Source organism: Ambystoma mexicanum, chromosome 6q (assembly GCF_040938575.1).
Source record: "Ambystoma mexicanum isolate Mex_15411 chromosome 6q, UKY_AmexF1_1, whole genome shotgun sequence".
NCBI classification, from domain to species: domain Eukaryota; kingdom Metazoa; phylum Chordata; class Amphibia; order Caudata; family Ambystomatidae; genus Ambystoma; species Ambystoma mexicanum.
The window spans coordinates 92119391-92147117 of NC_090937.1; the positions used below are offsets into that span (position 1 = coordinate 92119391).

General features: G+C 44.7%; 1 protein-coding gene across 8 annotated transcripts in view; it reads left to right on the forward strand.

The window, feature by feature from the left end:
• PPM1K (protein phosphatase, Mg2+/Mn2+ dependent 1K) overlaps window positions 1-27727 on the forward strand; it is a 208988-nt gene that overhangs the window by 66822 nt on the left and 114439 nt on the right. Inside the window, exons 1-3 of one of the 8 annotated variants that reach the window (XM_069630532.1) lie at window positions 15295-15509; window positions 24370-24885; window positions 25392-25492. In XM_069630532.1, coding sequence (XP_069486633.1) covers window positions 24440-24885; window positions 25392-25492 — 547 coding nt within the window. In that variant the 5' untranslated portion in view covers window positions 15295-15509; window positions 24370-24439. Of the gene's footprint in view, window positions 1-15294; window positions 15617-24369; window positions 24886-25391; window positions 25493-27727 lie in introns of those variants that run through there. The other 7 variants (XM_069630528.1, XM_069630529.1, XM_069630530.1 and 4 more) reach the window with 7 other exon arrangements.

Below are 27727 nucleotides of genomic sequence, written 5' to 3' on the forward strand. Positions count from 1 at the left end.
TGGGACAAGATACGGGATTGGATGCTGGACTAATTTCCACAACCTTGCAGCAATGACTAGCCCACAAACAATATGCCTTAAAGACTAAGGGTCGAATTATGTGTCGGCTGAGTTCTAACAATAAATATAGCATCAGGATGGTTTTGAAGACTGCTTCATTACAACAGTTACTTCTTGAATAACCCAGTGCTGAGGTGAACAGGGCTCCCTCTCCTATTTGAAGCCTAACACTTAAAGGAAGGGAACCTTCACAAAAGAACCCCATCCCTAGCAGCAGGGTAATCTGTTTAAAGTATTAGATGAAGCGCAGTGATCTACCCATTCTACCGCCTTGCAATTACTTGATAATCATGTACTCTGATTTCATTATTGGGACATGCAGCATGGCCGAACCCTAGGTTTGAATGGGAAAAAATATTACATTTGTGATGTCATCTTTCATCTACTGGGTGTTTGTCTAATCAGTGCACGGTAGTGGTGCCAGTTATGGTTGCTTAGCTTACCGTAACTGGCGAATTTCTCAGGGTTTTCGGTTTTACTAGTAACCATAACGTCCCTTTAACAACGTTTTTTCGTTGAATTTCATGGCTTTTTATTGGTGGAACTTAACCATTAAATATATATATATATATATATATATAAATAGAGAGAGATACAATTAAAACCTGACAAGCTTGCCCTTCTCTGGTAAAAGAGCATGGTTGACCACAGTTCAGGTAGCAAGGTATCCCGCTGTGTGTCACATTGTTCATCACAAGAAAGGATATTTTACTTTTTCTTACTGATATAAGTTTGGCAACTTATTTCTCGTATTCTTTTTAATTTGCATGATTTTATTGGCTTCATCTTTTTTTTCTTCTTGAATGCCCTGCTAGTGCTCAAGCTGTGTTATTTACTTGGTTTCCTTGCTCTATCTGCAATCATGCCCATTTTTCCTTCTGCCTGTGTGATCATATTATGTTCCAAGGTTCACCACCACTGTTCCGATTTTCTTGTGTTTTTTTTTCTCAATGTCTGTGAGTGAGCCAGCCACGCAGGATTGTGCATCCAACTTTGCTACCACGCACACATGGACTGCCACCAGAAAATAACACTTTACAAAAAAAACAGGCTATGTGAAGTGCGTGAGGCAAATGTTTGTTTCCAAGATACGTTTTTACAGTGCATTCAATTATGTATTTCTTCCGATAAGAAAATGTAAGCACACTGTGATACATGAAGTCGCAAAGCTCTAGCAGACTCCTAGAGTAGATGTTACTGGCAGAGTCTTTATTTTTCATTGTCTTCTCTTTTAACACTGTCCTTGTGTAAGGCAGTCCGTCCACTGTGTTACATGTAATTTGCGCTGTTGTGATCACAACAGCAGCGGCCTGTTTCATATGGGTAAGCCAGGGAATTCGTCCATCCACAGCTGTTCAGGTAGTGATATTGAGCTGGGGGAGCGAGGGAATACATGGCCACGCTCAAAGCAGAGTGAGAAAATGTCTGCGGAAATCTTAAAATGAAACATTTTGCCAATCAGAGCCCCATATGCCCCAGAAACGTCATGCCATGTAATTTTAGTTCTTACTACAATAATAGAAATTAAGATATCTGTTGCTATGTTTCTATCCTACATAATTAACATGTACCTTGCTGTAGAACCATTTATTTTCATAGCGCAAATGATGAACACTGAGGGGGTACCCAGCATCATCTTAACAATAGAACTCTAAGCACTCTTTGCTCATGCATAATGTGACCCCATCTTGAATGATGCATTTAGCTCAATATGAAAAATCATTCATCATCTATGCACAGATTCACCCTCTACTCCATCTCGCATCCCGCCCACTGTGCAGATTATTCACTACCATTTTAAACTTTGCCTCACCCGCAGCCCATGTGTTATGTTGCTCTTTACTTCATATTCTCATTCACCTCTGCCTCGTCCCTGCACTTGCTTGCTCTTGGCATACTGTATGCATCTCCACATTCTTACCATCTGCAGGATGCTGTCCTTTTCCGTCTCACCCTCTGGCCATTGCAACCTTTCAGATTCTGTTGAGGCAGATATAGATGCCATCTCTAGTGCCCACCCTCTCACCTGCGTCATATTGGAAGAACAACAAAAAGGTACTGTGTATGACGCCTGGTATCATCTCAATACTGCATTGAAGATATGAAAGTCGTTATGCGCTGAGACAACCATATCGAACGTACCCTCTAACTGATGTGGTAGAAGAATGTCTGCATGCACAATTGAACATAGAATAGTTATAAGTGAAAGTGAAAACTGAGGAGAGTAAAGTGATAGCTTGAAGAGAAGAAACAAGGACACACTGAAACGATATGTGAATACTTAACCCCTTAAGTGCCACCGACGGGCCGTCGCCACACACAGGTGTCCTTCAGGTGCATTCCACACAGGTGTCCTCTTTTGGGAAATGCATGGGATTCCCTGTTTTCCTTGCTGGCTTTGACACCCTAGGCCCAAATCTGTAGGTTGCCCACATGAACAAAATGGGCAGTGGCGAAAGGCTTGGGGTTACCAGTGGGTTATCCTTTTCCTTTTGCGCCCCCGGTAGGTGCACCCACACATGTGAGGTATTGTTTTCATCGGGACACCTGTGGGAACGCGGGACGGTAGGCCATGTGTTGTTGGGGGGGTGTTTCGATGGGTGAGCCGAGCAAAATGTGCGGAAAATGCGTTTTTTTCCCCACATTTCGGACTTTGCGGGGGTGTCTGGGTAATAAATTCTGGGGCGATTTGGGCATATCATACCTCTGCGGATTCCCACGGGTGTCCTCTTTTCGGAAATGCATGGGGTTCCCTGTTTTCCCCGGTGGATTGGACACCCGAGGCCCATATCTGTATGTTGTGCCGGTCGGCAGAGCGTCTCAAACTCCAGTCTGAAAACAGACTTGGGCTTACTTGTGTTTTAGGATTTCCCTTTTGCGGCCAGGTAGGTGCACCCACACATGTGAGGTATCGTTTTCATCGGGTCACCTGTGGGAACGCAGGACGGTAGGCCATGTGTTGTTGGGGCCGTGTTTCGATGGGTGAGCCGAGCAAATGTGCGGAAAATGCGTTTCTTTCCCCACATTTCGGACTTTGCGGGGGTGTCTGGGTAATAAATTCTGGAGCAATTTGGGCATATCATACCTCTCTGGATTCCCACGGGTGTCCTCTTTTCGGAAATGCATAGGGTTCCCTGTTTTCCCTGGTGGCTTGGACACCCGAGGCCCATATCTGTATGTTGTGCCGGTCGGCAGAGCATCTCAAATTCCAGTCTGAAAACAGACTTGGGGTTACTTGTGTTTTAGGCTTTCCCCTTGGCGGCCAGGTAGGTGCACCCACACATGTGAGGTACCGTTTTCATCGGGACACCTGTGGGAACGCGGGACGGTAGGCCATGTGTTGTGTTTGTGTGGTTTTCATAACGTTTGGACCCATTTGCTTGTGGCCTTTGTCACACAACCCTTTCATTTCCCAAATGTAACCTACATTTAGTCGCTGCTTTAGGCACCATACACTTTTGTAACCTGCACACGTCTCCTACCTTTGAAAAGGTCTGCCTGTGCTCTTTCAAAAAAGGTATGCTTGCCGTTCCTCATCACATTGGTTTTCCCGATTTACACATGCTAAGAGCGTCTGTTCAGGCCGTGAGCGTAAAACTCCTGTGTACCATGGCTCAGTGTTTGGCTTGTGGTAATGCTTGTTTTGTAAAACACTACAAAAAATGTGTGCTCTCCTAACTGCAAGAGTCTGGGAAATGTAGCGGAGCATTGCTTTTCTCAAAATTCATAGAAGCCATTGCCGTACCAAGCCAACCATGTCCAACACATACCTTTTGTTGGTCATTTTCCCACTTTTTCCCCAATCTATGGCAGTTTCCCCTACCTAGTTGTTGCCTGACCTACGCAAATCACCCCTTCCGAAACTTGGAATTTTGTCTACTTTTCAGAAATACTTGCCTTTCTGTCATCCAATTCGGCGTTCCAACCCTTTTCTTCCATTCCGTCCATGCATGTCCAATTGGCAAAAATGGCCAAAATCGTCTACCTCTCACAAATGGTTGAGAACCACATCAAAATATTTTTTTTTCGTTTCCACTCAACCTGTTCTTGAAAGCCAGGAAATTGGGGAATTCAGCACAGCAAACCATTCGTTCCTAGCTCTTACAAGGAAAAAACCACAGGCTTCTTTGTACATCATTTTATTGGCATTTTTTGAAAAAACCCAAAATTTCGCCCTTTTTGCTTATTTTCTCTCACCCCCCTACTGCAACCTAGGATTCCTGGGTGGCGTTACGACCGCCTACATGTGGGGAAAAAAAAGAGCCAAATTTGGCCAAGATACCTCATGTAACAAAAAAGTTACAAGCCACTGAATGGCCACATACCGAAATCACCAAAAAAGGCCCTGGCACTGGGGAGAAATACCCATGGCACTTAAGGGGTTAAAGAATAAAGATGTGACTGAAGTAACAAAGTATCAGAATATGCAAGTACACACAAATTGTATATACTGAAAAGATAAGTTGAGATGCAGTAGATGTACATAAACGGAAACACAAGGTCGATGAGACCTATAGAAGCTTGCTGTAGTAGAAAATATAACGTGGGTAAAGCGTCCATGGTGAAAAGGGGGACATCAGTTTGGTATAATAGCGAGACACCTGAAGGAAAGAGACCAGAGCTGACAGGCGCTGGAAAATATCTTCGTGCAAGCAATAAAGAATATCTGTTTGGCTTGGGATCAAGGATGCCACATCAAGACATAATTGCAAGGCACAAAAGGAGTCAAAGAGGATAAGCTATGCACGCACAGTTTTCTCTTAAATTAGTTTAAGGAGTGAAGCACGTGTCAAGTACAATCAAAGATGCTGAAAGCATATGCAAGAGGGAGCAACCAAGTCTACAGAGGCCAAGAGGAATAATAGCACCCAGTATAATTGAATCAAATATCACTAAATAAAAGGTCAGAATGGACAAAATCGTGGTCTCCTCACACGAGGCGCAAGGCTGGAAAACAAGGCCTACTCATTAAGCTCCAGACGAACATCGCAATGTACCTTAACGTCCTTAAGAGTCCAGAGGAAGAGAACAGTCTGCAAGGTCAACGACAAAGAGGAAGCCTTGGTTTAGGGCCTAAATAATGAGAGATGGTAGGCTAATTGTCCAAGTGGACAGTGGTCTGACGTTGTTCCCTGCACCTCTATTTCATTTTGCTTATGTGCTGCTAAAGAGCCGATGTCCAAGGTTGGGAAAGAATGCCAACCAATCGTGAGGGCCTATGTAATGATGAATCATACATTGTTGCAGAAGCCAGTCCGCTGTTATTCTGCTATTAATCTGTATTATATGTAGTTGGAGGCAGTTCAAGTCGTGCCTTCTAGATAAGGGGCAGCCAATTGTGTTACTAACACCTTAACGAAGTATAGGTGTCCAATCCCTCCTGTCGATAGGTTTTCACTGTTTCCCTCGTAGGATGACGTCACAGCTGACATACATCGAGGTATAAAGCTTTTGTGTAATGGAAATGTATTTGAGTGAGTGAGCTGCATCTGTTTCTTCACCAGGTTTCCATACTATATTGAAATTCCATCTGGTACTTCGAACGCTCCTGCTGCTACTGCACAGTTCTGTAACACCTTGCATTTTGCACCATCTCAACCTCCATTTCCTCTCATCCTCCACATTTTCAGTCTGCGCAATCAAACTTTTGTACTTTGTCACCCTGTAATATGCCAGCCCCTGTGACCGCTGACTGCAATATTGTTCTTTGCCGCAATGTTTAGTGTATTGTTTTGAGGCAATTCAGCCTGTGACATTAGACAGCAACATAAGCAGTGCAAATTAAAAAAACAAATTGGGATTTCACTGATTTGAACAATTGCCCTCTTTTGATTCCGGCTGTCCAGCTCATAGGTACATCCACTACATTGAATGAATGATAGATTTGCTGAAGTCCTTCGGCAATGTGACCTGGCAACCGCTGAATACTGGCACTTTACTCATTTTTTTAATTATCTGCTAAATAATCCCTGAAACATACACCAATATTGCATTTCAAATGTAAGTCGAAAATATTTATCTAAAACACCAGATCTGTGCTTGAGCAGTCGATCTGCCTTGTAAAATGATTCACCATCGTGTGTTTTGGCAACTCTTGTGAACAAAAGGACAGTGGGTGGCTGTGTCCATGCTAAGAACATTCTTCCCACAGAAACTTTATATAGTGCTGTGTTGCTAGGACACCAAGGGTTCTGGTGGTATATTATGTTATTGGGATTTATACTGCACACTGCTGCCATTTGCATTGTCTCTAGTCGCTCAGTTAGATCTGAAATAAGGAGGAAGGCTTGTTAGTGGCAGGAGAGAGCACAAAGAGTGCTGTCATGGTGGTAGGTTCCGCTTGGAAACAACGGTCACTGTGTGGGTTTGTTTCTAGGTGGTGTGGTGTGGGTCTGTGTGTCCGTGGCAGGATGCAAAATGTGCACTCGCTGCTAGCCATTGGCTAGTGATGTTTGACTCCTGGTGAGTAAGAAATGATGTGTTGTATGCATGTACACAATTGAGGTGGCACGTGACTTTCTTTTCTTTTTGGTTTTCTGGCTGCCTGTAGCTTGTTTGTTGTGGATGTTTTGGTTGCCTTGTGTGGGTGGCGTAGTTGGTCGGTGTGTTTGCATATAAGCAATCCGCTTATGAAAGAAAAGAACTGGTAGCATGCACATGTAGTTGTTGAGGACACGGCTGGAGTGTGTAATGTTGGCAAATGAGATGTGCTCTATTGTAGGTGAACCTGAAAACCTTCAACCCGTTCCATGAGCAGCATTTCTTTTTCAGCACATTTGAACATCATCCATGTTTCCCACTTTTGTGACCTCCATATTGAGTTTGTTTTCTTCTACCATAGTGACAAAGCATTCCCCTTCCCTCTTTGTAATCTTGACCTCAACACCAGTCACGCTGCAGCTCTCTTGCAATGTGCCTATGTTCTCCTAAGACATCTGTTTTTGTTTTTAGTATTTGGGTCTAGTTTTTGAAGCTTTCACTTAAATGGTCCTCAAAACATCACTCCGGATGTACTATAGAGGTCTGGCCACCATACTGAAACCATGGTGCAAGATGTCAAGTTACAAGCTGCTAGCCAGCCATAAAAAAGTTACTCGCCACCTCAAATTTGATACATACATACATGTGACACACCATTTCTTACTTGCCAAGAGTCCATTGTCACTAACTAGTGGCGAGTGGTCATTGTGTGCCCTGTTGAAACCAGTACTTGAAATCTTGTTGTTATAAACTAGAAGTAAGGTTGATATGATTTGATTATGGTAATGAATAATTCAGAATGAGTTGGTAAAGACTTGGTTGTGACGGGTTTTAATTGGCTTTCCTCTCTCCTTTTCGTTTGGCATTTGTATGAATTTCAGAAGCCTTGAAGACCACCTCTTTATAGGAGAAGGAAATGCGTGTCCTCTGAAGCATAAAGGAAAGTGTGCAGAACGATTTAAGCCATAATTCCACGTTCAGAAGGTTAACAGGAACGAGTGGAGGTCATTAGCAAGTGCTTGATGTCGTTGACTCCCTGATTGGTAATCGCAACAGGGGAATGCCCCGATTTTATTTATCAGTAATCTTCATTACACCTTGTCCTAATCCACCTCATCCCAGTACCTACTCAATGAAGGCTATCTGTCCTCTCAAGGATATCAAATGTATCTGCTTTTGTTCCCTCTCTCAGCACCCTCCTTCTATAAAGTCTTTACATATTAACATGTCAAATCAACGACCCCAGTGCTGGGAACTACAGGAGGGTGCTTGACCTGGTGTAAATGAATGGGACGCGGAAGAGCAGGACTAGTTGTAATAAAGATTACCATTAGTAGTTGGGCATTAACCCCATGTTCCCCCTTCCATGCCCCAGTACTTGCTCTGTGAAGCAGAGGCAATTGGATCACAAGACAATAGTAACTTGCAGCAAAATCAGTGAATTTGATTAAGTGCTTAAGAGCAATCCACCAGTAACCGAGTTCAAAACAGCCCTGGAAAACACCCCCTTCCTCTTCCCAGGAAGGTGCAAATGGTAGTGATAGGCGATAGTCAAAGGTGAGGCACAAATGTCCAGCATCGAAGCACCCCTCATGTCAGCCCATTAAGCTGCCACCCCCCTGGTCGAGTGACCCTGTACACTGTGGGGTGGTGGCATTCCATTCCGATAATGGGCAAAGAATATTGTGTCCCACAATCAATAGCTAATAGTTATGTTGAAGCATTTGCCCCTTTCTTTGCTGCCCCGGTTCAGGTAACGCAAGATGATCTCCCTCCCATCTAAATGAGCTAGGGCCATGGTCTCATCCGGGAAGAGGCTCCCAGGCAATTAGGGGTTGACTTATCTCCTGGGACATATGAAAAGCCAAAACCATCTTTGGTCTAAAGGATGTGTCACACCAAAGCATAATTGCTACTAGTGAAATCAGTAAATGAAGAGGCAAGCAGGGGAGAGCCCTGAACTCATTGAGGCGTCTAGCCGAAGTGATCTTCCAGGGAAGGAGCTTAAGGGCAATACCCTCTAAGGAAACTGCTGTAAAGTACACAGAACTCTAGGACGATCCCAGGGGGCAGACTGCGAACACACACTGGACCTCATCAAGGCAAAGCTATTCAATAGTTGAGCCATGGTGGGCTCAGCCTCGCTCCCCCTACCCCATGGTGTGCAAAAAAAGGCTAATGCCCTGCCCACAGGGAAGAGGAGGGCCAAGGCCATCTGGAAACCGTCTTGAAGATACTGGGCAAACACCTGACCACTACAATCCAGGGGCTGGACCTTGTGAGCCCTGCACCAGATGACAAAGGACCTCCAGGGATGCTAATGGGAGAGTCAGGCACTTATGGGAGGTGTTGTAATGCTTATGTATGCTGGCGCATGTGGAATGTTGTTCAGGAATCAACATTCCACATGGGCCAGTTGGTTTCTGTGTTTTCCGGCAGCGGCGGTCTGCTCTCGGGGTCCAGTAAATAAAGCTGTTTCCATACCTATTGTGTCAGCTTATTTCACTGGCGATGAGCTGGACCACCATCCCCACGTGTGTGGGGGAGTTGGTGTCCTGCTGTGCAGCTTAGCGAGCGAGCAGGAGGGAGAAGGAACGGACGGTGAAGCCTTCCCTGAGCCCTGGACCCACGGCAGCTGAGCAGTTCGCAGGGGCGATCATCTGCGGCGATAGTCCAAGGCTGCCCAGACGGACCGCGGCAGTCCGCCAGGTCTGAGGGCAGTGTGCCGATCCCAGGAGGGAGGCGGCAATAACCTATCCTTTACGCCTCTCTGGCAGAATGCGGCATCCCGCCAGGCCCAGAAGTAGTGCGCGGCTCCCAGGAGGCGGTGGCTGCATACTGCTCTGCAGCTCACATCCATGTGCTGAGACGCGACCGTTGCTGGTTGCGCGCATCGGGCCCCGAGGACTTTTGTTCTGGTTGTGGACGGTGGTGGTGAGGTGACCAGCTGTGCCTGGAAACGCTGTTGGTTTCCTCCTTCTGTGGGTGTGGAGTCAGCGCTATCCAATCAGGCTGCGTCCTGGGAGTGAATCCGGGGCGGGGCTGATAGAGACCCGGAAGAGGAACGTGTGGACGACACGTAATTCGCTTCTTCACTGTAAGGAGGCGGGGCCGGCATCGGGTCACCGCAAATCGCTTCTTCACTGTAAGGAGGCAGGGCTGGCATCGGGTCTCGCACAAATGCCGCCAGGTCCTTTCTCGCTATGTGGAAGGAGGGGCGGCAAGAGGAATCTTGATTACCCTACCCGCCGCTATTTTCTCAAGTTTGCTGCATACTGTTATTTGTTGACTGGAATTCGGGACAAATTTAGCTTCAAGATTGGTGTGTACAACGTATCAGGTGAGGGTATTCTCTATGTGGCAACTGCATTGAGGGGTGTGCTGAGCCAAGGTACATTACGCAATCGGCAACCACAGTGAGGGGTGAGCTTAGTCAAGGTACATTGCATAATTGGCCACCCCAATTCTGATTTATAACCATGCTGCACACTGCGGCGAGACCCCCACCAGCGTCTCTATCGACACCTGGTGAACCTGCTGCCCCTTGGGACCAATGGATTGACTCATTTAAAGTATATTTGAGGGCGTCTGGTGGCGCTAATTTTAATGATGATGATAAGGAGGCAGCGGATTTGAACCGCATCGGCACTGAGGGTTTACGGGTCTACCGCCATTTGCCGAGTGAGGATGTGACAGTGCCGGGCGGTGGTGAAGGGGAGAGAGTGGTCAGTGCATAGGAAACTGTGTTGAAGAAACTGGAGGTTCGCTTCGGCAGGAGGATTAATGTGGTGTTGGAGTGGTATGTTATTTTCCAGGGCACAAGGTTCTCGGGAGTCTATTGACGTTTATGTGACAGCATTGCGCGCTTTGATGGCTACTTGTAGATTTTCTGGGAACCTAGATGAGTACATCAGAGACCAAATAATGATGAAGACGAGTAGCCAGAAGATTAGGAAAAGACTGTGGATTGAAAGTGATCCGCCTCTGGAGAAAGTGGTAGAGAATCAAAGCCTCCAAAGCAAGTGTGCAAATTGTCACTGAAAGAGAGAGTTCCAGAGATGGGATTCAAGCTGTTTTGTCTTGAAATAGGGGTGGTGGTATGGACAATAAAAAAAATGGGGGGGGAAGTCTGACAACCAGGGGGGGGAGATGGTCGAAGATGGAGTGTTGTTGAAAATGTGGTTGTGCGAGCCATTCTTCTGACTACAAAGAATGCACTGCGGTTAATGTGGAATGTAGAAAATGTAGGCGCTATGGTCATTCTGCCCGTATGTGCAAGTTCAATGTTGTGGCCAGTTTGGCATCGGGGGAGTGTATTTCAATTCAAGAGGCGAGCTCTGTCGCTACACCTGAACAAAGTGTAATATTGCATGTTGAAGGGAAGTCTCGCAAAGGTCCATGGGTTTCAGTGCAGTGAATGATCATCCTCTGGATATGTTGGTTGATTCGGTGTCGCCATACACCTTGGTGGCTCCCGAGGTTTATGTGGGAAAGTTGAGAAAGGAGATTTCGGCTTTGTATGCGGCCGATATCAGCACCAATGCTTATGGGCAGAATCCCATTGAGGTGTTGGGTTATGATTGGTCCAATTTCAAATTCAAGGGCCGGCAGGCCATTGGCAAGTTGTATGTAGCGCACAAGGGTACAAGTATCCTGGGTTGGGATGAACAAGCGGCTTTGGGCATGGAGATACGAGGAAAGAGGTTCCTGTACTTAGTATTTTGGAGGAAGGGGAAGTGTGTGGTGAGGTGACATCAGAGTCACTCAAGGCAGAGTTTCCCAAGTGTTTTCTGATACCTTAGGTAAACTCAATAGATTTGCTCATCGCATTATCCTAAAGAAGGGTGTTGTACCTAAAGTGCATAAAGTGAGAAGTGTCCCAGTGTTGGCAAGGGATGGCTTAAAAGCAGCGTTGAACAAATTGAAGGAGGCAGGGGTCATTGAGCCCATTGAAGCTTCGGAATGGTTATTTCCGGTGGTTTTGGTCAAAAAAGGGGATGGAAACATCAGGATGTGTGTGGACCTCAGGGAATTGAATTCAAGTATTTGGGTTGATCGCCATCCACTGCAGAATATTAATGAACTAATGTTGACCCTTGGCAAGGCAACGTGTTTTTCAACGTTTGACTTGTCTGCGGCATACCACCAGATTGATTTACACATTGATTCCAGGCCCCTTACTTCTTTTGTGACTCTGTTTGGGTCATATCGCTTTTGTCGTATGCCTTTCGGGCTTGCCTCGGCATCAGCTGTGTTCCAACGTTTGATGCAAGAGTTGTTTGGTGGTTTGTCTGGGATGTGTTATTTCCAGGATGACATTTTGGTGTGGGGTGGTTGCAGGGAGGAGCATGATATCAGAGTTTGGGGTGTAATGAAGGTGTTAAAATAAAAGGGTCTTACAGTGAAATTATCCAAGTATCAGGTGGGGGTGGACAAGGTAACGTATTTGGGCCATACCCTTAGTGCTGAGGGAGTCAGTCCAAAGGTAGAACTGGTTCAGATGTTGAAGAATACTCCAGTCCCCACTAACAAGGATCAATTGAGGGCATTTTTGGGTTTAGCAGAATATTATGTAAAATTCATACCTAATTATTCTGAGAAAACTGTGGCCATGAGGGCTTTGATAGAAATCTGCTAGGTTTGCGTGGTCCGATAAGTGTGATGAGGAGTTTGTGGCAGTGAAGAATGATGTGGAGAATGCCCCATATTTAAGGTAATTTGATCCCAAATACAAAACCATGCTTGCCGTTGATGCCAGCGAGGTAGGGTTGGGTGCGGTGCTGGAGCAATGGAGTGAAGGGGAGCGCAAACCTGTAGCATTTGCATTAGAGTACACAGCGCTCTAACAATCTAACTTGCACACGAGATACAAACTTTAACTTTTTGCCGTTTATGTATGAATCATGTGTAATTGTGTCTCAATCAGTGACGCAACATGATTGAGATGAACAGCAGGCTTCAGCCCCTCCTATGCCGATATTTTGGGCTATTTTGACTAGTGTTGGCTGACCTACAGAGCCATGGCCGGACAGAAGGGGACACAGATGTTAAACTGCACCTCGGCTTCGCTGTTAAGAAAGGCCCAGCAATTACTAACGTTAAACATTTAATTGTTAGCACCTACATTCATATGTATACTTTTTTAGGCATATTATACACAAACTGTTGGGTGGGTACACTGAGCTACCTCTAAATAACAATCTTTTATAGTGGGTAACCAGTGAGCAGTGGTCCAGATAGACACCCTAACCCAATGTCACTAAATAGACATCCTTAAACTAGAATAGTGAACCAATTGCGCCATACCCAAATACCATTGCTTGTAATTTACACTACATTTTAAAGAAAGTCTAACACCATGCAAGTTTGGCATATCTATTTTACTGGGTTAGCCGCCAACACGTGTTTCAAACTCCTCAACAAGGTCTTCCTCCGGGCAACAATACCATTCCACATATTCAAATCATAAACCCAACATACACAATTAATTTTCATCCATTGATTTACCACATGTCGCACAAAAAGAAAATAAAGAAAGTAACAATACAAACCAAACGCCAGTCCATACATGGTTTAAGGGTTTCGGAGTGAAACAAAGCAATATAGAAAAAGAAAAAGCAAAATGCAATTGATTGATTAGCCTCCTTTCAGGGTTCCAACACTTCCATTTGTAAAGATAGTGTGAAACACCATTTCTAGCGTGTGTAGTATCACACCCCTTCACACCCACCATAAAACTCTTGTCACCCAATGACAAGTCTGCATCTCAGTTTCCATAACCGTGCACCTGTATCGTATACCACAGTCTAACATCATATCTTATCATTACCGTTATCGTCTAAACGTGTTTGTAATCAAAACTTCACTTGCTCTACTTCGTATATCCTCACTGCCCGCGTGACTGGTAGGTAAGAGCAACTAGCTGTTATAGCCCTGAACACATATATGCAAAATGCATCATGTACCTTTCTCAATACCTAATCCATACTGCAAGCCCCATTCTATGTACGGGACCCACCAATTTCCTATTCCTTACGTGATGTACCTTGAAATATAAGGCAAGAATAGTGCCTCATCAATCCTTAATGCACAATCCTTGTGCAGTTCTTGCACAGTCCTGTCTCGGCTATCCAGTCCCACTCCACGTAGTATCATCAATCCTGTAAGAAAACAAAACAACCTATAATCAACTATTTAATTTACTCCATATCTTTAACTTTACTAGACCCATTACCAAAGAAAAGAGGGTACCCATGTTGGTGCCCACACTCGGTACCTATTCTACTGGTCCAAGGGTTAGCCCCCCCTCTCACACTCACCCCTCCACCCACCGAAATGTATTTTTCGTTGTACCCCTGGTCCCAATTCGTCTTTATTAACTTTATAATGGATTACCCTTTCTAATGGCCCTGAGATGTAAAGTCTGTCGACATGCAACTTCCCAGAAAACGTCCAGTATCGGCTATTGCACCATACAGCACCCTACCGCACGCGACCCCATCATGTGCTGAACTGTCAGTGTAACAAATGGTACCACCTGCAAGTTCGAGATTAGGATCCAACCAATGTCTTTATTAACTTTCTCACACACTCAATGTCACGTATGGATGTTTGTAAGACACCAGTTGGGATGGGCAGCCAAAAGTAGCTCCTGGGAGCTGTTTCCTAAACACTAACCAGTCTCTCCTAGGGTAGAAGCAGAAGTTAAATAGCTCCCAGCAATTTCGAACAGCGGGGTGACTTTGAAGGGTGGAAAGCTGCAATGTGTATGACGCACTATAATGTAGATTGCACAGCATATGCACTCTACCATCCGCAAGCTATGCCCACCTGTGAGGATTGTGGCATGTCGTTTGTGCTATTGCTATTATGTTATGTACTTTGATCGTACAGTTAAAGCGGCATGTGATTTTTCTCATTCTGAATCCACAGTAAAATTGAATGCTGCATTTTGTGCTAGCTTGGTGTTGGTATGCATACTTGGATTGTCATTGTGCTGAATTCATTCGGAAGGGCCCGTTTTCACAACCTAGAACACCATAAGTGTGCGCCCCCTCTTCCCTCCACGTAGAGAAATGTTACAGAAGACTGAAGGGGTAGAAAGACTGGTAATTGTTCACGTTTTTTTTATTGAAAGGTTTTGCAGTGTAAAATGCGTACAGTATGTGAAGAAAAAGAGGGACTGTAGGAAGGAGCATCTTTCATGGGCTTAAAATGTGCGTTTTGCAGTACTGTCATCTTCCAACGGAATATACAAAAGTGTTATCACCTCATTACCTTCTAACACTTGATCCTAGATATCAGCCACTTGCTGACAAAGAAGGGTTTAAAGCTCTTAATTGGGTATTTAAGCTCCCGGCTGGCTCTCGCGTGATAATCTGTGTCTACTGACCTTATATATTTGTCGCCATTGTAATGTATGATCAGACTGCTTTCGATCTAGGCAGGGGCCCCCCAACCATCATTTTGAAATTGGCCACCACTCATCTTCAGCTGGGCCTGTGTCGGTAGTATGATTTCCACACTTGTTTAGCGTATTTTTGCTTGGAATTGACACAACGATTAGGATATGGTGCTCAAACTGAGAGTCAAAAGTGTTTCTGTCGTGCCAGTTTAAATTCATCAACTACTGCGCACCATGTGGCTTTAGTTTGACCTTTGGCGATGTTGAAGCATCATGTGCACAATGCCTTTTGGGTACAGTTGCGCCATCTACTGGCGTATGTACAAAAATGACGGCGGTGACTCATCGTGAAGCCAGTCTTTCAAAGGTAGGCGTGGCCCAGGAGGTCAAACAGAAGGTAACATTGCCGGTGACGGAGGAGGTCGCTACATCAGTGGAAAGAAGGGTCAGTTGGAGAAGTGTACAGCGGTGCGATGTGGTCTTGGCCGTTTCTCCTGCAGAGTCTGATGCTTTAGAGGACGATTGGCAAGCAAGCTGCGGATGATCGCCACGTTTCCTGCTGCCGGTAAACTGCGGTCCGCGGCGTTTTTTCACTTGTCGACGTATCGTAGCTGTATAGTGTTAGTGACAGCTACTGTTGGCGGCAACTAGAACGCAGCCTTGGGTCATGAGGTTAGTCCATGTTCCGAGTGCATCGATTGCTTCACCACTATGTGCATGCTGCTAATTAATGCATTCACATCTGCGCGGAAGCATCACATGTCGAACTCGCGGGACCATCTTGCTAAATAATTCAGTCTCACTCACCCCGGTCCTTACCTATTCAATTGCACAAGTGCTTTCCACTGCGTAGCAGCAGAAAGACGCATGGGCAGAGTTCTGCGCCCCAATGTACTGTTTTTGTGGAAGAACATGGTGCCGATAGCGGGCCTTTTGGCTAATTTACATTTGCTCCTCCCTACACCCCACCCCACCCCAACTAGTGTTCGTGTTAACCTACTATTCTCCCTCATGCTCCTCCAGCCCTAATATTGCCTACCATCATGCCTCGCGCTTGGACTTTGGAGCCTAGTGCTCATCTCTTCATATGCATATATGCATACTATGTCTTTTTAAAAGGAAGATTTGATTGGCACCGCTACTGACCTTTAAACGCCACCGCTGGAGTGGGCATACAATGATTTCTTATGCGAATTCAGGGCGAACATAGACGCACTTGGCACTTAAGGATTACCACACCTGATGGGGGATGGGAGCAGATTGAACTCCTCTGCTTCAGCTGTAGCCCTGCTGCGCTTGTGCACCTTAGGCACCTGTCTGGTTAGTTACATGTTGCTATATTTCTAGTCTCCATGGTGGGGAGGGGGTGCCTCTACAATGAAGACTTGTCTGAGTGGTTCCTAGTTTAAGAGCTGTATCACTTCACATCTCGGAAGTAATAAACAAGAGGGTCGTTTTTCTAAATGCTAGGGGGCAAGAATTCAAGTTTTGAACTACCAGCCAGCCAGCCATCGAAAAGTCACTTGCCACCTCAATTTTATATGCAAGCACACCACACAGCTTCTTACTAACCAAGATTCCAACATCACTAGCTAGTGGTGAGTGCACAGTTTGCGCACTGTGTATGCTGTTTTTCTTATCTGTACACTCTTTCTTCCTCTCCAAGTTTGATATAGCTTCACAATAACACATTTCACTTTCTTTACGTTCATGTGGTCCCCTGCCCTGACTATAGAACGGTACTTGTAAACTGTCAAAGGAAAATACAAATATTATAGAAGGCCAAGTACGGAGAAGGGCAGATCATTATTTGTTTGGGAAAGGTATGAGCAGGGTGCAAAGTGCACTCGGTTGACTCTTGATTAAATAAACTAGTGTGCTGTGTGCATGGATCTTTTTGCTCCAAGTTCACTGCTCCCCCTTCTGCGGTTCGCTCGACAACTTTTAAATACTTTCTCTTCATTCGTAGTGTTTTAGATACTTTTCATTCTTCCTCATATATGCAGAGTCTTTCGAAACAGTGCAAGTCTCCTGCATCTGACCACTCTGATACCCAGTTTTGAAGTATTGTACTGTCAACATAGTCTTTCTCAGTTGCTCAAAAGGCTTTAAAAAACGTGCAAGTCTTCTATATGCTATCACTCTGATACATGGTTTCAACATATTGCATTGTTGACGTAGCTTTTTGATTGTCCTTATTCTTCGGTTTAGAAGTGTTCACAAATATACCGGTGGCATGTGCCCGCTCTGTCACACTGTATCTTCCCTTTCATTCATGTACTGGGTTTCTTCACACACAGAAACTCACTGGTTTCGTTACTGGATGCTTCGGCTCCTCCGCTCTCAGGACGTCTCACGAATGAGGTCACCACCTGCCCCACAGGCACTCCTGGGCTGGCTCCTCCACCTAGGGGAACAAGCACTGCAGGATCAAACGGGAGGGGCCAACACTTCACACAACTTCCTTCCTCTGACCTCACCGGCCCCCCTCGCCACGCTTCCGCAGTGCACCATGCTTGCCAGTTTCCAGCGTTGCACTCTCCGGATAGCAACGGTCCGTCTTGCCTTTCCTGCCCCTTTACTCCTGCATTCTGCTGCTGCCACCCTTTATACACCTGTGCCCCATCATGGGGATTCAGGTGTGCTTCACTTGTCTGGTTTGCCTCATTCCAATTCGACCAATTACTGGGGCATGCCTGACCTTCAGCTGTGTAGCCTTTAGGATCCTTCTTCTTCGTCCTATTACTATGTTTCCCATAGGTAGTCTGCATTACTCTTTGTGGCATCTTCCCCTTTCTTCTCGGTACTTTGTAGCTATGGAGGGAGAAAAACATTTTTAGAGGACGTCCATTTTGTCCCTGATTGTTCTTTCCTTGCTCTACTGTTAGAATAGGGTTTGGCATGGGAAGTAGGTGGTATTTTGGTTTATCTGGTTCTTGTGCCAGTATCAATACGAGGTTCATGATGGCGAGTAGATGGTATTCCCAGTTGCCGCTTTCTAACCTCGGTAATTAGTAGGATTGAAGAAGGAAATATCAAATAGGGTTGATAATAGCTCATGGAGGTTGAGGGAGGGCAGAGTATATCGGAATCAGGAAGTGGTGAATACCATGTCTCCCCTTCGGGGCGTCACCTCCCCAAGAACTCCCCGCCCATGTGATCCTTCTTTACATGTCCACCCCCATGGTTGGGATCCAAAATCAATGGTTCTTCCCTGGCCACCTGAACAGAAGATCCATGGGGAGTAGTTTGTAAGAGTGCCTTCAGGTTTCTCACACCTCCAACCTTGCAACGATCCAGCTCCTTCAAAATAAAGCACTGTGCGCTGCCTTGGGACTTTGCCGCTCTGACCACATCACTGCGATATGGCGTGAAGCCCATTGACTGCCCATAAAAGCCTGGATTGACTTTAAAACCCTTTCCATTGCGCATCAATGAATCTATAAAGAACCCCCCGCCTCACACTTGTATTGTATTTGGTTATTTATATAGCACGCTTTCCCCACTTGTGTGGCCTCAATGCGCTTTTTTTGGTTGGAACGCCTTTGGTAACTGTAGTCAATGTGCTTGACAATTCTAAAGAGTTTCGCTTAGGAGATGCATGTGTGCATTTTGCCGGTCTAGGACTTGGGTGGCTGGCTATGCTTAACTAAGCATCTCAAGGAGAGGCCAGGCACGTGGGTGGGCGCTGTTGGTGGTTTCCGATAGATTGCTATTGCTGAGAGAGTCGATGTGTGACCAGCTATACCGAGTTCCTTTCGGACGGTAGTTTCTGTATGCTAGTAACAGAGGTGTTGAGGTACGTCGGGTGTTTGTCTGGATGGCTATGCAATGCTAAACGGGAAGAGCGTAGCCATAGCAGCATTCTACGGTGCCTGGATGCTTGGCCGTGCCTGAAGCCTGTGTTCACACTGGTGGTGCGAGATATACATACCGTAGGCTTTGGGATTGTTCAGCTGCAGCGATCTTTGTCCCGTATAGCAGAGGAAAAAGTACAGTTGGAGAGAGTCCTAAGTTTCACTATATAGTAGGTTTCACAATCAAATGGGCAGTGATGTAGGGTACACCTAGATTTCAGAATACAGTAGGTTTCACAATATAATAGGCAGAGATGAAGGCTACACATAGATTTGAGAGTCCTCTATAGTGTGAGAGAGGTCTAGGTTTCAACATGAAGTAGGTTTCCCAATATAATAGGCAGAGATAGAGGCTACACCTGGATTTGAGAGCCCTGTATAGTGGGAGAGAGGCTTAGGTTTTGTGTAATCTTAACTGTGTGAGTTGTAAATTGTTCCTACCTTATCTGCTGATGCTGGTTGACAGCAGTCTGTTCGTCGTGTGTTATGTCAAGGTACTGCAGCGGGCTGCTACTGCTGGTTTAGGGGTGGGGTCATGCTTTTGCAGCCTCGTTGTTGGCAGTTGTTGGGGGGGTGGAGGGGGATCTTGGAGTGTGGTAATGCGCCCAGGGACTCGGGTGGGGGTGCTGCTGGTTCTTCTCTTGAGTTCAGTGCGTTGAGCTAGAACTAGGTGAAAGGGCGCAGAGTGCTTATTTCGTTATTATATGCCACTGAAAGAGGTGGGGTGATTGTAGGAGGTATGAGCGGGCTTGGTATATGTTAGTGGCCGGGCCCTGAGCCCCCCTGCTGACCCCTGCAGACACTATATGGAGCTGCTAATGTAGGAGTTGGCATTTGCCTTGGGGCCCTTAACCGCAGGGGCTGCACGGGCAGAGGGCTGCCCTGGGAGGGACTTTTAAATGCAGGGATTAGCCAATCGGGGTAAGGGGCAGGATGGGAGGCGGGAGGAAGCTGGGAAATGAGGAAATGGGTCCGGGAGAGGGTCAGGGGCTGGGGGCGGGCCCTCCAAAATTAAACAATGGATGTAGTAATTGCCCAGCAGAGTCTACACTTACCTGCAATGCCAGGAAAAAAAGTGGAACAATTGTCTCCAGAGGAAACAGCAGAGTCTGTCTCTTCGCTCCTCGAACCACATTTGACATGAGCCTTCCTACCAGCCTTTAAGAGGCATCTGAAAACTTGGCTGTTCAATAAACATGACTAACTTTCCACATACTTGGTGCCTTTGAACACCTCTGCCAGCCCTGACTTCATGTTCAACTGAACCTGCCTAAAAATTATAACCCACTGTACTCGTACTCTACTGCCCTTATTCCTACTGTACAAACGTCATGATAGTTGTGGGTTTGGGCGTCATAAATGTAATTTTAAAAAAATGGGCAGTTAAGAGTTCTAGTGACTCCTCCAGTTTCGGGTTTACAATTTGTAACTTTTAATTTTGAGTTTTTATGAAACCAGCCTTGTCCAAGTGAGCATTAGTGCTGAACAGTAAAACTAAAGTCTCTTTTTTTTTGGTTTAATCTCTGGAGAATCTGAGTTGGTGCATGCGTGCCACCCAACCAACTAGACCCTTTAGATCCAAAGAGAGCCTTCAAAGGTTTATGATCATTTCTCAGTATGAAAACTGTCCTTCCCACCCCACCCCCTGACAAATGTGAGAAACTTCTGTGCCATTTGACACACTCGACACCACCTTCCCATCAGGCCTCTTCAATAGCAGAGAGGCATGAGCTATTATAATTTCACAACATTCCTTACCGCCAATTGTTCAAGTGGTAAGAAGATATTGGTTTCTTTTGATCCCCTCAAAGTCCTTGGCACACTTTTCACAGAAACGCATTGTTGATTTTTTAAGAGCCATCTCCCATTATACACTGTATTGGCAATTTTTTCAAATGAATTTGAATTTACGATAGAGCTTGATCATCCCCAGGAATTACCTTTTTTATTTGATCTTCAACGTCGGTGCTTGCACACTTTCTTCAGGCAACAACTTTTGTACGCACCCCTTTAACTGGAAATTCATGATCCAGGTACTCTACTGCTTTCTCTAAACAAACATTTCTATTTAGTGTGAGACCCGTCGTCTGCAGTTTACTTGGTGCATAATCCACTGCAAATTTATGCTCTTGCCACTGATCAGAATGTCGTCTTGAAAGCAATCCATATTCTTGATGCCCCGGAAGAGTTTGAATATTGCCTTCTGAAATGCCCAGGATACTGATGTAAGACTGAAGGACATCTTTCTGAGCTGAAATACAAATAGTCCTTCCCCCAATTACGTTCATTACCCTGGAAGTGGGGTTTGTTGATATGATCAGCAGATGCCAAATCATGATTCGTGAATACCTTGCATTCCCCACTAGAGCACAGCATTTCCCCAATATTGTATAAAGACAGCCGTTCCACCACAATGCATCTGTGAAACTGTATCGTATCCACACATCTTACTTCACCATTGGGCTTGCCTTGCCACCACTAGACGTGATCCCCCGTCCACTCAATTCTGCCACACACGCAGTTTCTTCGACTCCTTGGTTTTTTTGAAGGCCTTGTGTTCTGTATGAAGCTTCGATAGCACAGCATCTTTCATTAATTAACGCAAGGTATGCCAAGCCCTTGAACTCGCCAACAGATTCTGTGAACACAGTTGGGAAGTCTGCATATTGCTTTCAAGTCCATTTTGCGGGTGAACATTCAAGACCTGTTTGGTTATATTAGTGTCAAGCTGTATGTGGAATTTATGTTGTACTCCTTCGCCCTTCTTTTTATTTCTCTGTGTTCTTTTCTGGTAGCCTCCTGACCCTTGAATTCTAGGCATGCACTAAAGTACCCCAACACATGGTATATCCCCCGACCCAGGGATTGGGTTCTCTTCCCCTCTCATCCCCCACCTGCCTCCAAAGGAGGGCTATTTTAGTCCTTAGTCCACCTTCTTCTAAACCTTAATTCCATTTGACGACTCAAGCCATTGGGCTGTCTCAGCCCTTTTCTCCTGCTTCGCGTCTTACGTTTACCTCTAACACAGCACTAGCTTAGAGGTACGGCAGGGACTTCATTTACCATCAGCACCCTTCTGTGATGGTTGCCTACACTTTTAAAGTTACAACAATAGCCTGCTAAGTGACCCCATCTTTTGCACTTTTTCATTTCCCCTTCTTCCTGTGCTTGTGTTGGCTCTTGCTAGATGTGTTTACTTCCACCCCTAAAGTAGTTTCTCCACCTCAAGGTGGTTAGGAGCGCTATGCCTCGCTGTTCTTTCATGTACTCATGTACTCTGGTCTCCCCTTGACCATGTTTGCAAACCTGGTTTTCCAACATCAGCCACTATTTCGTAGGTTCTTTGTCTGTACCCTTGGTTAGGCAGGCCACACACACCATGGTGTGCTCCACTCTTTTGGGAATACCGATAGCCTTCTCCAGATTGGTGTCATCCTTTCACCAAAGCTCCTCACTGATATTCCTAATTTTGCACCAGACCATAAATTGGTTATCAAGCTTATCTCTAAAATGACATGAAAGGGCTAGGTGCCTTAGGGCAGAGATCTAGTCTTCAGCTCTCTTGCAGAGTTCCTGCTCATGTGTACCTCTAAAGAATAGTGCTCATTTTCGGGTTAAAATGTAACTTCTTGTTCTTGAGAGCTATTTCTAGTTCTTTAAGGGCCTTCAGTCCCATTATCTTGTTTTCTGCCCCACAGTGCATCATCAGGGAAACCTTATGGCCTTTCCCAAATCGGGTACCACATGTTGCACTAAGGTAATGCAAAAATCCTTTTTCCCATTTCCTTAGTTGTACCTGGAGAGGACATGGAGAAAGCGGGACCTGGTACAGATGCATGCTCGTGATAAAGGTGCATAGGTGTCCCTTGCTAAGTAAAACATTGTCATGGACACAGTAGTTTAGTGGGTAATCTCGACAATGCATATCTATAAATGACATATCGACTGTTGCAGTGTTCAGTTAACTTTCGGCTGGTCTAATGACTGTCGTAGCAGGCACGCAATTTTCCTTGGCCAATACTTTTCCCGATCTCCTGGGCACTGCATTCTTATGTCCATCTTGCAGTGGCCCTCCACATCATTGTGCACTGTGTAGCTCGTTCACTGGTGCTATGATGTTCCTGAGCTAAGCATTGTAGGAGTGTTGGCTGCGCTATGAGGTCCTTTACTCTGAAGTGCACCATAGGTGGGTGCTTTGTTCCAAAGCGCTTTTGACGTAGGGTGCACAGCCTAGGATTACAGCAACAACCCAGTTGAGGTTATTCTACGCCAGTATCAGAGTAGCATCCGTGTTCCCATCATGATTACAGGGTCCGTCTTTTCACACTTTACCTTCAGAAGGGTCCAGAGAGACCCGGGCTCCAATCACCCTCCAGAGCGGTGCAAGGGAAAGAGACGGCAGTCCGCCAAACTTTGGAACTCTTGGTTACTCCAATCAGTGATGCACCCTGCTGCTGCTAAGGTTACCCGAGTCCTTGTGGCATGGACAAGATCGTTGCCAGTGTTTTAAAGAACTTCCGTGCAGGCACAAATGTTTATTCCATGTGAAACTACTTGTTGGAAAAGCCTCTGCACAGACCGCTTTAGGTGTCCTGACTCTCTAAACACCTTCATCAACTGCCATCCAATTACCTTCAGCATTCTAGGTGACAATCACATTATAGGGGTGGAGCCTGTGGTGCTAGGATCCTAATATAGCAATGCAAATATTCTTCATGGATAACCAAGAAACCTCCAACACGGGACAACATCCTCCCTGTAAATTGTTTACTTTTTTGTTTTACTCCTATATTTATGCTGTGAGTATTTGCCTATTTACCGGGAGTAAAACTGTATGTTAAGCAGCTTCTGTAGAGCTGGTCGCAGGATACTGATGGGCATGGAGTACTAGCCATGATTAGATTTTAAAGAATAAGCCTGTCTTTGTAGCCATGTTGGAGTCCATTCCACAGCCACAGATGAAGGAAGCCCTTGCCTTACCATTCCATTACTGTTGCTGTGAAAATGTTAGAGCGAGCATGTTAGCATGCAGACTATGGAAGACATTTAAAGTATGGCAAAAGATTGCTCATTATAGGTATCAATTTGATATTTAAATGTGATGCACAATCAAAAGAAGGTTTTAGACGCGTTACAAGGAAGTGTAATAATATCAAGTAGTCCCGATTAGGGTGGGGTGGGTGATTGTGTGTTTCTGTCTCTCTAATAAGTTGTGTGAATTCAACAATTATACATGAAACTTAAGGTGCAGGGGAGAAAACCCATTCCTGGCACATGGACTGTACGAATATACAATACCAAAGAGTAAGTTCCCACAGATGTGGTTAACTACTGTCCACTGCACTTTATCAAGGGCCATCAGCCAAAACATTACTTCACATAAGTCTAGACGACTTATGTGAAGCAATTTCCAAATTATCTTAATAAGCTAAGTGTTTAGCAAAAACATTTTTCAAGACCAGAATTTTCACATTCTTTTATCTTTTCTATTTTGTACACTTGGAACCTGCACGATAATGAAGGTAAATCTAATGTGAATCATCTTTTCTTGTTTCTTCTACTCCCCAGCAGCGCTTGAAGACTTCTTTCATTAAGACATCAAGCTTTATTTCCTTGTTGATCTCAGTGGAGCCTAGTGATGTCAACAATTGCCATAGCCCAATTGGTGAGAAATAGTGGGTCTCAAGTGAGGAGGCAAGCTCTCCTATCATCCCGTCTGTTGCAAGAAGACAAGCGAATGTCTCCTGTGTGTCCTAGTTCCACCACTGAACGCAGGCTGTTTTCTTCCCGCTTCGACTCCGACAGTAGTGGGCGGCCAGCCACATGGGATTCATTTGGCATATGGGACAATCGCATCGATGGGCCTATTCTGCTCCCACCAAGTATAAAGTACGGGAAACTCATTCCTAAGATCAGTCTGTCTAAGGTGGGATGTTCATCTGAAATAGGAAAGCGCAAAGAAAATGAGGACCGATTCAATTTTGCTCAGCTCACAGAAGATGTGCAATACTTTGCTGTGTTTGATGGCCATGGGGGCGCAGCAGCTGCTGATTTCTGTGACCAGTACATGAAGGAATATATAGGGTAAGTGCTGCATATAAAAAGAGTTGAACAGATTCTGTCCAAGGAAGGCCCACATCATTTCTTTTTTGGTGTAGGTTTGTCCCCGCCCCTAATGGCATTCCCCTGTGTTAAACCTATTGGCGCTTAGCTCTTCCAGGATATCGCTGCCCATTTACCTAGCCGTCCAACACCAGAGTTCTTTGTCTTTTTCTGGCGATAGCTAGCTGCTCTGCCTGCTTACTTGTTTTCCATTTTAATTCTTGCATAGGCTATTGCGTAGCAAGCCAGACTAAAGATGCAGTTTGTTTCCACCACACGTCTTGAACACACCAACCCTAACATCTACCCCTTTATGCTAAAGCCGTATATTAATATTGTTGCTGGTCATTAATGTGTACCTTTGTAACATTCTATTGTCACTTTTCTCTTGAAATTAAATACTGAGATCATTTAGTCGGTTTGCCGTTTTTAGGGTTGTTCCTGCCCCAATGTGGATTTTGGTTTTCATGGTTTTCTTTCTTTTGCAGGAAGTTTATGACACAAGAGAAAAACCTAGAAAAAGTGTTGACCAAATCTTTTTTGGAAATGGATAAAGCCTTTGCCAGACACCTGCAGTTGACGGTTGATGGTAGGTTGGATGATTACGGTTTTGTAAAATGTTATTGCTCTTACTGAGAGAGGTAAATTGTGTCAAACATTGGTTTTCCAGATATGTCTGATACATTAATGCCAACTAGTACGTTTGGGTGTTTGTGTTTAGCTCATTTCCAGTTCAATAGAACAGACCAGTTTCTGGTTATGAATGTAAACCCTCCATATGGAAATGTGAAATATTTGTGTAATATTTTTATGCAGAGTATTGTGCCCATTTGGCTACATTTAAAATGCTTTATTTTCAAATATCAAAATCTACCATGCTGTATGCAAAGGTGAAGCAGTGATAAAAATTGTATTACTACTGTAGTGTTATGAGCCTCCATTTTAGAATTGAAGTAGAACAAAACACAACTTTTCCCATGGGTACAACATGCGTACCAGTATAGCCTGTTAAGAAAATCTTTGGTTCTAACCCATCTACTTTCCAGGGCATATTTCCCTTTGTTCCCATGACTGTTCAATTCACTCTCCCACAGTGGGCTGTGTTTGGCTTTCCTCAACTTAAACTAGAGCCCTGAACCTCAGTTTATTTGCAGTCCATTCCCAGGTGCCTTTCACAATTACAATTGCACAGGTTATTCCTGGTACTGCATTTTACTTGCATTTGTACCATCATTCTTCATTCTGCAACTGCTGCCCCCATATGCCAAAACTTAAATTAATTTCCACAGACCTCTGTCAAATACTTTCTCATTAAGAACCCTTGCCAGTTAAGATCTTAATAACTTTGAAGCTTTTACTACCAATGTAATACTACTCGTGTTTTTGCTCTAAGAAGCGCCAAGTCCTCGTTCAGCCTTGAGATATTAATCTGGGGCATCTGTGCAGAATACTGGTATTCTCACAGATTACTTAATTCACCGAATTATCTGGCTGGTTATGAATGCAATTAACTTTCATGGGATTTTCCTGAAACGTGCCCATAAATTGTTGTGAAATTGTTGTAAAATAGCAAGACTGTGTCTAGCCTAGAAAAATCCAAGTTGGTCGGCGCAACATCTACACCTGCACCAGTGGGGTTGATGGTGGCTCATAATTTGTACACAAACTGATAGGTGCCACTGACCTAAAAACATTTGTGCACAAGCATATAAGTGCCAGGAGAATGTTGTAATTACTACTGATGAATAATAATAATAATAATAATATTAATATGAACATATTGTTAAGGTATCATGGAGTTGCTCTTACTTTAATGATTGTTTCAAGTGAGTACACTGAAGTAGGCGAATTTCTTCTTTTTTGTTTGCTAATTTACTGTTTCGGGTGTTAGTGTTTCCCTCGCGAATTTGCAGGTAGCGGAGAACTGTGGACATACATACCGCTTTTTGATTCTGAATGTGTAGTGCACATAATCACTGCCTAACTCACTTCATCTTATTTTTTCTTTAAAAAAAATTAATGATTTCCTAACGAAGGAGAAGGCAACAGTCAAAGAAAGAAAAAAGGGGCATGTCAAGGAAGAGAACATTCAATTTGTACAAACAGTTGGGGAGGGGCGTACACTTAGGTGAATCACCATGGTCCTTGTTCATCCGATCCGGAATAAGTCCAAACAAAGGAAATCTCACCTGAAAAATCAATGCTGGTAAACAGTGGCGCACTCCTCTTAAAATAGTGACAACAATGCCAACTGCTGAGGGATCGAGGGACAGCAGTCATCAAAATTAATAAACATTATAAAGGGGTCCAGTCCGCCTGTATTTATTTAGGGTATCGAAGAGCATAGTATTCTTTTTTTTTTTTTGTTTGTTTTTGTATTTCTTTTTTAGCCCCCCATGGCACATATACCATACCTTAGCCAACCGCATATTCAGCAAGGGTGTTTCTTTTTTCAATTATAGGCGATAGTAAGTTTAGCTGCCGTTGGCGTATGACTAGATGGTGTGGAATGCAGAGCTTTAAGGGTAAAAATATCTTGCTCGACCACATCTCCCAATAAGATCACCATGAGGTCTAGGGGGAGTTGAATGCCCACAATACTTTAAATCAGGCCAATGATAGCTGCCCAAAAAATATTTCATTATCGGACACTTCCACCATATATGGGTCATAGCACTGATCTCTTCGTAGCATCTCCAGCAGAGAAGGGAAGCTCGGGATACATGTTGTGCAGCTTGTCTAGCGTGAGATACCAGCGGTTAAAGTATTTTATAAGCCTTCTCCAGGATTGAGGTGCATAAAAATGTTTAGGTTGCCCTCTTTT